At 65.6% G+C, this 10,198-nt stretch overlaps 2 protein-coding genes across 2 annotated transcripts in view; one reads left to right on the forward strand and one right to left on the reverse strand.

Moving 5' to 3' along the window:
* The window catches only part of LOC129200112 (tenascin-X-like), a 28,916-nt gene extending 25,402 nt beyond the window's left edge, over positions 1-3,514 (forward strand). The window contains exons 23-25 of the mRNA XM_054811369.1: positions 759-920; positions 2,184-2,347; positions 3,414-3,514. Coding sequence (XP_054667344.1) covers positions 759-920; positions 2,184-2,347; positions 3,414-3,494 — 407 coding nt within the window. The 3' untranslated portion in view covers positions 3,495-3,514. The remainder of the gene's footprint in view (positions 1-758; positions 921-2,183; positions 2,348-3,413) is intronic.
* A 64-nt stretch (positions 3,515-3,578) lies between these two features.
* LOC129200113 (steroid 21-hydroxylase-like) lies at positions 3,579-9,357 on the reverse strand (the record flags this gene model as incomplete). Its single annotated transcript, XM_054811370.1, is given in 8 exon segments — positions 3,579-4,078; positions 4,081-4,227; positions 4,604-4,707; positions 7,417-7,532; positions 7,534-7,587; positions 8,201-8,387; positions 8,467-8,552; positions 9,249-9,357. Coding segments are annotated over 8 exon segments (898 nt in total), but the record flags the coding sequence as incomplete, so codon positions are not given.
* Positions 9,358-10,198: the final 841 nt, after the last annotated feature.

Raw genomic sequence — 10,198 nt, forward strand, 5'->3', positions numbered from 1 at the left:
GGGGGGGACCCAGGCATCTGGGGGGGGGGGGGGACCGGAGGGGGTGGCCCAGGCATCCAGGGGGGGCCCAGACATCCAACTGGGTGACCAGGGGGGCACCCAGGGGGGCCCCAGGGACCCAGGTGTCCAAGGGGGGGACACCCAAGGGTCTGGCTGGGTGACTAAGGGGGTACCCAGGCATCTGGGGGGACTTAGGGGGACCCAGGGGTCCAGCTGGGTGACTTAGGGAGACCCAGGTGTCTAGGGAGACTTTTAGGGGGATCCAAGTGTCTGGGGGGGACACCCAGGGGTCCGGCTGGGGGACTGGGGGGATCCAAGCATCTGGGGGGGGACCCGGGGGGGGGGGGCGGGTCCCAGGCATCCGGGAGGGACCCAGGGGTCCAGCAGGGTGACCCAGGGAGGGATCCAGGCATCTGGGGGGGATCCAGGTGTCCGGGGGGGACCTCTGTGTTTGGGGGAGGAGGGGGCCCCAAGCATCTGGGAGGACTTAGGGGGATCCAGGTGTCTGGGGGGACCTGGGGGTCCCAGTGAGTGACCGAGGGGGGACCCAGTGAGTGACCCAGGCATCTGGGGGGACTTAGGGGGACCCAGGGGTCCAGCTCGGTGACCAAAGGGGGGACCCGGGCATCCAGGTGGGCCCCGGGGGGGGGGGGCGGACCCAGGTGTCTCAGGGGGGACCCGGGGGGGGACCCTGGCACCCGGGGGGGGGCGGTACCCCAGCACCCGAGCGGTGGCCAGACGTGGTCGCGGGGGCGCAGGGAACGAGGCGCTGCACGCGTTGACGGCGGGGACCCCGACGGAGCTGCGGGTGGATCTCCGCACGCCGCAGGACGCCGCCTTCGCCCGCTACCGTGACTTCGCCGTGGCCAGCCCTGAGGACCATTACCGCCTCCGCCTCGGCGCCTACAGTGGCACCGCCGGTACCGGGGGGGGGTCCTGGAGGGGTCCTGAGGCGATCATGGGGGGTCCCGAGATGATCTTGGGGGTCCTGAGGAGATCTTGAGGGTCCCTTGACCCATGAATGGGGTCCCGGGGGATCTTGGGGATGTCCTAAGGGGTGTTGGGGGTGGTGAGGGGCTCGCAGGGGGGTCTTGGGGGATCCTGGGGGGTCTGGAGGGGTCTTGGAGGGGTCCCTTGGCCCACAAAGAGGGTCCTAGGGGGGAATAGTGGGGATCTCTTGGCCCATGGTGGGGGCTGTGGGGGGTCTTGGGGTCCTGATCAGTCTTGGAGGGGTTCTGGAGGCATCTTGGGAGGTCCTGAGGGGTCTTAGGGGGTCCTGGGGGGATATTCGGGGGTTAAGGGAGTCTTGAGGGGTTCTGAGGGGGCTTGGGAGGTCCTTGGGGGGGTCTTGAGGGGTCTTGGGGGATGCTGGGGGTGGGTCATGGGGGGTTCTGAGGAATCTTGGAGGGGTCTTGGAGGGGTCTCGGGTGTCTCTTGGCCCCTGGGGAGGACCCTGGTGGGAATCCTGGGGGTCCCTGGAGGGGTATTGGGGGTCTCTTGGGCCATGAAAGGAGTCCCTGAAGCATCTTGGTGGTCTCGAGGGGTCCTGGGGGGCTCTGGAGGGGTCTTGGGGGGTGCTGAGTGGTCTTGGAGGGGTTCTGAAGGGGTCTTGGGGCGTCCTGGGAGGTCCTGAGGGGTATTGGGGGTCCCTGGGTGGGTCTTGAGGGGGTCTGCAGACCTTGGAGGGGGGGTCATGGGGGAGTCTTGGGGGTTTCCGGGGGGGGGGGATGACTTTGGAGGAGGTGTCTGGGGGGGGTTGGGGGGTGTCTTGGGCATCCCTTGGCCCTGGGGGGTCCCTGGGGGGATTCCTGAGGGGGTCTGGGGCTCTCTGGATCATGGGGGTGTCCCTGGGGGTGTCTTGGGGGTCCCTTAGCCCTGGGCAATCCTGGGGGGTCCCTGGGAGGGGGTTCCTGGGGGTCGCTGGGGGGGGGTCCCTCGAGGGGTGTTGTGGGGGAGGTCCGATGGGGTCCCTCAACTGGGGTGGATCTTGGGGCGGTTCCTGCGGGGTCTCGGGGGGGGGGGGGTCCTGGGGGTCACTACAGGGTCCCTGGGGGGGTCCCCGTGGGGGGGTATCCCCTGGGGGGGGTCTTGGGGGGGGTTGTCTCTGGACCATGTGAGGGGGTCCCTGGGGAAGGTGGGGTGTCCTGGGTGGGGGTCTGATGGGGTGGGGGGGGGTTCCGCAGGGGACGCGCTCTCCTACCACGCCGGCAGCCCCTTCTCCACGCGGGACCGGGACCCCCGGGGCCGCCCCCGCCCCTGCGCTGTTGCCTACACCGGGGCCTGGTGGTACCACAACTGCCACTACGCCAACCTCAACGGGCGCTACGGGACCCCCCACCACCACCAGGCACGCCATAGGGGCTGGGGACCTATAGGGGGCAACTGGGGGGGGGGGGGGGGCGCTATGGGGCCAAAGCACGGTTGATGGGGTCTATAGGGGCCGTGGGGGGGCCATAGGAGGCTGTAGGAGGACCTGGAGGGCACATAAAGGGGTCAATGGGGGGGGCTATAGGGGCCATAGTGGGGTCTATAGGGGCCGTGGCGATGCTATAGAAGCCTTGGGGGGATCTGTAGGGGCTGTAACGGGGTCTATAGGGGACATAATGGGGTCTATGGGGGGGCCTATAGGGTCCATAACGGACTCTATAGGGACAAAGGGGGGGCTATAGGGGCCACAGGGGCCTAAAGCTGCCATAGGGGGATCTACGGGGACTACAGGGGAGCTGTATGGGCCATAGGGAGGCCTCTAGGGGCATATAGGCACCTATAGGGGCTATACAGGGGTCTATAAGGGGCCATAGAGAGGCCGTAGGAGCTATATGAGCCATACAGCGGTCTGTATGGGTCATAGGAGGGTCTATAGGGGCCATAGGGGGACCTATATGGGATATGGGGCAGCTATAGGGGCTATACAGAGGTCTGTAGGGGACATGGGGGGTCCTGTGGAGGTCACAAGGGAACATATGATGGGGCTACAGCAACTATAGGAAGTTCTATAGGGGCCATGGGGGGGATGTCCTATGGGGGGGACACACGTATATGGGCACTACGCAGCACAGGACCCCCATGGCACTGCCCACAGCGGTGGGTACCTATGGGGACCATAGGGGTGGTGGGCACGGCACCCCTACGGGGGATGGGGGAGCAACGGGGGATCCTATGGGGGCTACGCGGGCCACTCGGTCCTACACCCTATAGGCTCCATAGGGCCCAAGACCCTATAGAGCCTAGCCCCAGATCCACTCTGGGCATGGGGACCCTATAGGAGCCATAAGGCCCGGGGCAGGGGAGGGATCTAGGGCCCCTATAGGGATCTATAGGGATCTATAAGGATCTGTAGGGATCTATAGGGATCTATAGGGTGCCTATAGGGTGCCTACAGGGCCTGACGGACCTCCCCTGGCTCTCCTCAGGGCATCAACTGGTTTCCCTGGAAAGGGTTCGAGTTCTCCATCCCCTTCACCGAGATGAAGCTGCGGCCGCAGCGTGACTGAGGGGGCGCGGGGGTCCGGGCAGGCCCGGGGGGGGGGGGGGGGGAGGGGCCCAGGAAGGAGGCGGGACATGTGGGGGGAGGGGCAGAGGCGAAGCTTTTATGGAGGGGTGGAGGGGAATAAAGGTTGCCTGTAACCCCCGCCCCCCGGTGAACCAGGTGTTGGGGCGGTGAGGGGGGGACACCCAGGTATCTGGGGGTGCAGGCAGCACCAGGCATCCAGGAGTGCAGGCAGGAGCAGCACCAGGCGTCCAGGAGTGCAGGCAGCTGGGGTGCAGGCAGCACCAGGCAGCCAGGAGTGCAGGCAGCAGGCAGCACCTGGCATCCAGGAGTGCAGGCAGGAGCAGCACCAGGCATCCAGGAGTGCAGGCAGCTGGGGTGCAGGCAGCACCAGGCAGCCAGGAGTGCAGGCAGGAGCAGCACCAGGCAGCCAGGAGTGCAGGCAGCAGGCAGCACCAGGCATAGCGGCCCAGTCCCAGGAGCCCGCGCTTGGTTAGGCAGGGGGTTGGCAGGGCACCATGCGGACGCGGAAGGGCGGGCAGCGCAGGACGGTGCCTGCCGATACGTCCAGGCAGGGCAGGACCCCCGGGCCGGGGGTTCCAGGCGGAATTCCTGCAGGATCTTGCCCAGGAAGACGAAGAGCTCGGCCCGTGCCAGCCCCTCCCCCAGGCAGGATCGGGCCCCGCAGCCGAACGGCACCAGCGCCCGCCAGGGAGCCCCCGGCTCCAGGAACCGCTCTGGGGGGGGCAGGGCAAGGGGGGGGGGGTCAGGGGACTCAGTCGGGAGGGGACCCACCCCAAGGGGGTCAGGGACCTGGATATCCAAGGAGGGGACCCACCTAAAGGGGTTCAGGGGACCCCGGTGGCCGGGGAGGGGACCCACCCCAAGGGGGTCGGGGATACCAGCGTCTAGGAGGGGACCCCCAGCATCTAGGAGGGGACCCCGGTGGCCGGGGAGGGGACCCACCCCAAGGGGGTCAGGGGACCTGGATATCCAAGGAGGAGACCCACCTAAAGGGGTTCAGGGGACCCCGGTGGCCGGGGAGGGGACCCACCCCAAGGGGGTTCAGGGGACCCCCAGCGTCTAGGAGGGGACCCCGGTGTCTGGGCGTACCGGGCAGGAAGTCCTCGGGGTGGTGCCAGGTGTCGGGGTCCTGATGGGCAGCCAGGAGGTTGGGGACCAGGATGGAGCCAGCCGGCACCGTGATGTCCCCGACGCTGGGATGGGACAGGGAGGTACTGGGATGTACTGGGCTCTGCTGAGGCCTACTGGGACCTACTGGGATCTTCTGGGCACTGCTGGGGCCTAATGGGGTTCTCTGGGATCTATTGGAGTCTACTGGGGCCTGCTGGGACCTCCTTGGACCTACTGGGTTTTTTGGGGGCCGCCTGGGGTCCACTGGGCCCTGCTGAGGCCTATTCGGGTCTACTGGGACATACTGGACTCTGCTGGTGTCTTCTGGGGCCCACTGGGATGTACTGGAGCATGCTGGGGCCTGCTGGGATCTTAGGGGGGGGTGTCTATTGGGGTCTACTGGGACCCTACTGAGACATACTGGGTTCTGCTGCCATCTTCTGGGGCCTCCTGGGATATACCGAGGCTTACTGGGGCTTACTGAGATGTACTGGGCTCTGCTGGCACCTGCTGGGCTCTACTGGGGCAGCTACTGGGAACTGCTGGGCTCTGCTGGGGTCTACTGGGGCTTAGTGGGGCTCTTGGGGTCTACTGGGGTCTACTGGGACCTCCTTGGGCCTACTGGGGCCCTCTGAGGCCTACTGGGACCGGCTGGGGCCTTCTCGAGCCTACTGAGGTTTCCTGCAGTCTATTGGGGTTTACTGAGACCTACTGGGGGCTACTGGGAGTTACTGGGAGTTGCTGGGATGTATTGGAGTCTACGGGGGCCTGCTGGGGCCTTCTGGTGTCCACTGGGCCCTGCTGAGGCCTATTCAGGTCTACTGGGACATACTGGACTCTGCTGGTGTCTTCTGGAGCCCACTGGGATGTACCGGAGCATGCTGGGGCCGGCTGGGATCTTAGGGGGGGGGGTGTCTACTGGGGCCCTACTGGGATCTACTGGGCTCTACTGGCATCTACTGGGACCTGCGGGGATCTTCTGGGCTCTGCTGGGGCCTACTGAGGCTTAACAGGGCTCTCTGTGGTCTACTGGGGCCTGCTGGGATCTTGGGGGGGGGTCTGTTGGGGTCTACTGGGGCCCTACTGGGATATACTGCTTCTGCTGCCATCTTCTGGCTGCCATTCTTCTGGGGCTTACTGGGATATACCGAGGCTTACTGGGGCCTGCTGAGTTGTACTGGGCTCTACTGGGGCACCTACTGAGACCTGCTGGGCTCTGCTGGGGTCTACTGGGGCTTAATGGGGCTCTCAGGGGTCTACTGGGTTCTACTCTGGGACCTACTGGAACCTCCTTGAGCCTAGTGGGGCCCTCTGGGCCATGCTGGGGCCTCCTTGAGCCGACTGGAGTCTATTGCAGTCTATTGGGGTTTAGTGAGGCCTACTGGGTCTCTACTGGGACCTACTGGGATGTACTGGAGTCTACCGGGGTCTGCTGAGACCTGCTGGGCCCTTTTGGGGTTCACTGGGCTCTGCTGGGGCCTACTCGGGCCTGCAGGGGTCTACTGGGACATACTGGACTCTGCTGGGATCTACTGGGGCCTGCTGGGATCTTGGGGGGGGGGGGTCTGTTGGGGTCTACTGGGACATACTGGGACATACTGGGTTCTGCTGCCATCTTCTGGGGCCTCCTGGGATCTACCGAAGCTTAGTGGGGCCTACTGGGATGTACTGGGCTCTGCTGGCACCTGCTGGGCTCTACTGGGACTTAATGAAGCTCTCTGGGTTCTACTGGGGGTCTGCTGGGGACCTTCTGGGGCTTACTGGGATCTACTGGGGCTTACAGGTGCCTGCTGGGATCTACTGGGGCCAGCTGGCACCTACTGGGCTCTGCTGGATCCACTGGGCCCTAGTTGGGTCTACTGGGGCCTGCTGGGACCTACTGGGCTCTGCTGGAGGCCTACTGGGACGTACTGGGATCTACTGGGACCTACTGGGTCTACTGGGAACTGCTGGGTCTCTTGGAGCCCTACTGGGATCTACTGGGGCCTATGGGGCCCTACTTGGGTCTCTTGGGGTCTACTGGGCCCTACTGGGGATGCCCAGTGGTCCCTACTGGTCTATAGTGGTTCATCCTAGTCCATACTCATCTAAACTAGTTCGTACTGTCCTATATGGGGGTCATACTCATCTAAACTGGTCTGTGCTGGTTCATACTGGGCTAAACTGGTGCAAAACACTGATATACATTAGTATACAGTGCTGCAAATGGAAGCCCGGTGATCCCTACTGGTTTATAGTGGTTCATACTGGTTTAGTCTAGTTCATACTCATCTAAGCTGGTCTATACTAGTCCATACTGGGCCATCTTCATCTCAACTGGTCCATACTGGTCTAAACTGATGCAAAACACGGGTGCACAGGGCTGCAAAGGAATGCCCAGTGGTCCATACTGGTCTATAGTGGTCCAAACTGGTTCATTCTAGTTCTTACTCATCTAAACTGGTCTACGCTGGTTCATACTGGTTCAAAACACATTGCTGCACGGTGCTGCAATCTGATGCCCTGTGGTCCCTAACTGGTCTATAGTGGTTCATGCTGGTTTCTTCTAGTCCATACTGGCCTGTACTGGTCCATGCTAGTCTATACTGGTCCATGCTAGTCTATACTGGTCCATGCTGGTCTATACTGGTTCATACTGGTCTATACTGGTTCAAAACACACTGCTGCACAGTGCTGCAACCCGATGCCAGGTGGTCCCTAACTGTCTATAGTGGTTCATGCTAGCACCCCGCTCGTCTGTACCCATTCATACTGGTCTGTACTGGTCTGCACTGGTTTTCTACTGGCCATACCTGGTGTGGCGGCGGGCACAGTGGGGCAGGGCCAGGGGGGCGGGGGGCCGGAGCCGCAGGGTCTCGGTGACGGTGGCGTGGAGGAGGGGCAGGCGCCCGGTGTCCCCCGCCTGGGGGGGTCCCGTGGGGACCCAGCTCCCGCCGCAGCTCTGCCCGCAGCCGCTCCTGCAGCTGGCGACACGTGGGCACACGCATGTCACACACCGGGCACCACCTCCTGGGGTGACACGCGTGTCGCGGTGCATCTTGGGGGGAAAGGGGGGGGTGGGACATAAAGGGACCGAGGAGCCACGTGGGGCACGGAAACAGATGTGACACGCGTGTGACATGTGTGTGGCACCTCGGGGCGGTGCAAGGGGATGGCGATGGACGCGGGGTGGGGGACAAGGGGGACGTAGGACACGGGTGGGAACACGGGATCCCCTGGGGACATGGGACCGTTCTGTGGGGACATGGACACGGATGTGACGTGTGTGTGGCACCTTGGGGCAATGGAAGGGAACAGCGATGGCCATGGGGAGGGGGACACGGAGGACACGTGTGAGGACACGGGACCCCCTGGAGACACGTGTGGGGACGCGTGGACACATGTGGGGCCGCGGCCACGGCTGTGACACGCGTGTGGCACCTCGGGGCAGAGCAGGGAGATGGGGCTGGCCATGGCGGGGGGGGCACAGGGGATGCATAGGACACGTGTGGGGACGTGGGACCCCCCCGGGGACACATGTGGGGACATGAGGACACACGTGGGGATGCTGACACAGCTGTGACACGCGTGTGGCACCTCGGGGCGGTGCAGCAGGAAGGCGACGGCCCAGGCCAGCGCAGCAGCCGTGGTCTCGGTGCCCCCGATGAAGAGATCGACCAGGGCCATGTGGAGGCGGGGGGGGCTCAAGGGACCTCCCCGGACACGGGGGTCCCGTCCCTGCAGCACCCCCAGAACCGTGTCCCCGGGGGGGACGGGCACTCCTGTGGGGACACGTGGCAGTGGGTGGGTGTCCCGTGTGTCCGTCCCCCCCCCCCCGGGTCCGTGTGTGTCCCCCCCCCACCTCGTGCCGCCGGATCTGAGCTTCCACGAAGGCGTCGCGGCGCTCAACCAGGCGCAGCAGCTCCCGCAGCCCCGGGTTGGGCAGGACCTGGGACGTATGGATCCCATAGGGACCCCCCCCCCAACCCCGAGCCCTATAGACACCACCACCCCCCCCCCAGGACCCCCCCCCCAACTCCTCTCAGCCCTATATAAACCCTATAGCCCCCCCCGGCCATATAAACCCCCCCCAGCCCCATATACCCCCCAGGGCCATATAGCCCCTATAACATCCCCCTGCCCCCGACCATACAGCCCCTCCCTCAGCCCATATAGATCCCTCCACGACCCATATAGATCCCCAGCCCCATAGAAACCGTGCACCTCAGCCTCCCAGAGCACACAGCCCGTCCCCCAGCCCCATACAGCCCCTATACCCCCCCCAGCCCCATACAGCCCCTGTACCCCCCCACCCAGCTCCATATAGCCCCTATAGCACCCCCCAGCCCCGTACAGCCCCTATACCCCCCTGGGCTGTATAGCCCCTATAACACACACCCCCCAGCCCCATACAGCCCCTATACCCCCCCCCGGGCTGTACAGCCCCTATAACACCGCCCCCCCCCAGCCCCATACAGCCCCTATCCGCCCCCCCAACCCCATATAACCCCTATACTCCCCCCCAGCCCCATACAGCCCCTCCCCCCCCCCGGGCTGTACACCCCTATAGCACCCCCAGCCCCCCCCAGCCCCATACACCCCCTGTCCCCCCCAGCCCGTGCAGCCCCCCCCGGGCCCGGCTCACCCGCAGCAGCGGCAGCAGCTCGAGCGCCCGCACGCTGCCCCTGCCCCACACCGCCAGCAGCTCCACCAGGCAGCGCGTGAAGGCGCGGAGCTCGGCCTCGGGGGGGCAGCTGGGGGGGACACGGGGGGCACCACGCGGCGGGGTCACCCCCCACCCCCCCCCCAGGAACCGGGGTACCCCCGGGCACATGGGGACCCCCCGACTCCTGGGTCACCCCCCCCCCCAACTCCAAGGTCACCCCCAGAGCTGGGTCACCCCCAAACTCCCAGGGTTCCCCCCCCCCCCCAATTCCTGGGTCTCCTCAGGACACCTGGGACCCCCCCCCAACTCCTGGGTGTCCCCAAACTGCTGGGACCCCCCCGAACTCCTGAGACACCCCAAATGTACGGGTCCCCCCCCAAACCCCTGGGTCCTCCCGAGCCCTTGGGTCTCCCCCGAACCCCTGGGTCCCCCCAAATTCCTGGGTACCCCCCCGCAACCCTTGGGTCCCCCCCAATCCCTGGGTCCCCCCCCAAACCCCTGGGACCCCCCCAGGACACCTGGGTCCCCCCAAATTCCTGGCTTCCCCCAACCCTTGGGTCCCCCCCCCAAACCCCTGGGTCCCCCCAAACCCCTGGGTCCCCCCAAATTCCTGGCTCCCCCCCCAACCCCCGGCCCCCCCCCAACTCTTGGGCCCCCCCCAACCCCTGGGTCCCCCCAAACCCCCGGCTCCCCCCAACCCCCGGGCCCCCCCCCAACTCTTGGGTCCCGTCCCCCCCAACCCCTGGGTCCCCCCAAACCCCTGAGTCCCCCCCGAATTCCTGGCTCCCCCCCCCCTAACCCCCGGGTCCCCCCCCGCAACTCTTGGGTCCCCCCCAGTCCCTGGATCCCCCAAACCCCCGGGTCCCCCCCCAACTCTTGGGTCCCCCCCAACCCCTGGTCCCCCCAAACCCCTGGGTCCCCCCGAATTC

This window comes from Grus americana (genome assembly GCF_028858705.1).
Source record: "Grus americana isolate bGruAme1 chromosome 32 unlocalized genomic scaffold, bGruAme1.mat SUPER_32_unloc_2, whole genome shotgun sequence".
Taxonomy (NCBI): domain Eukaryota; kingdom Metazoa; phylum Chordata; class Aves; order Gruiformes; family Gruidae; genus Grus; species Grus americana.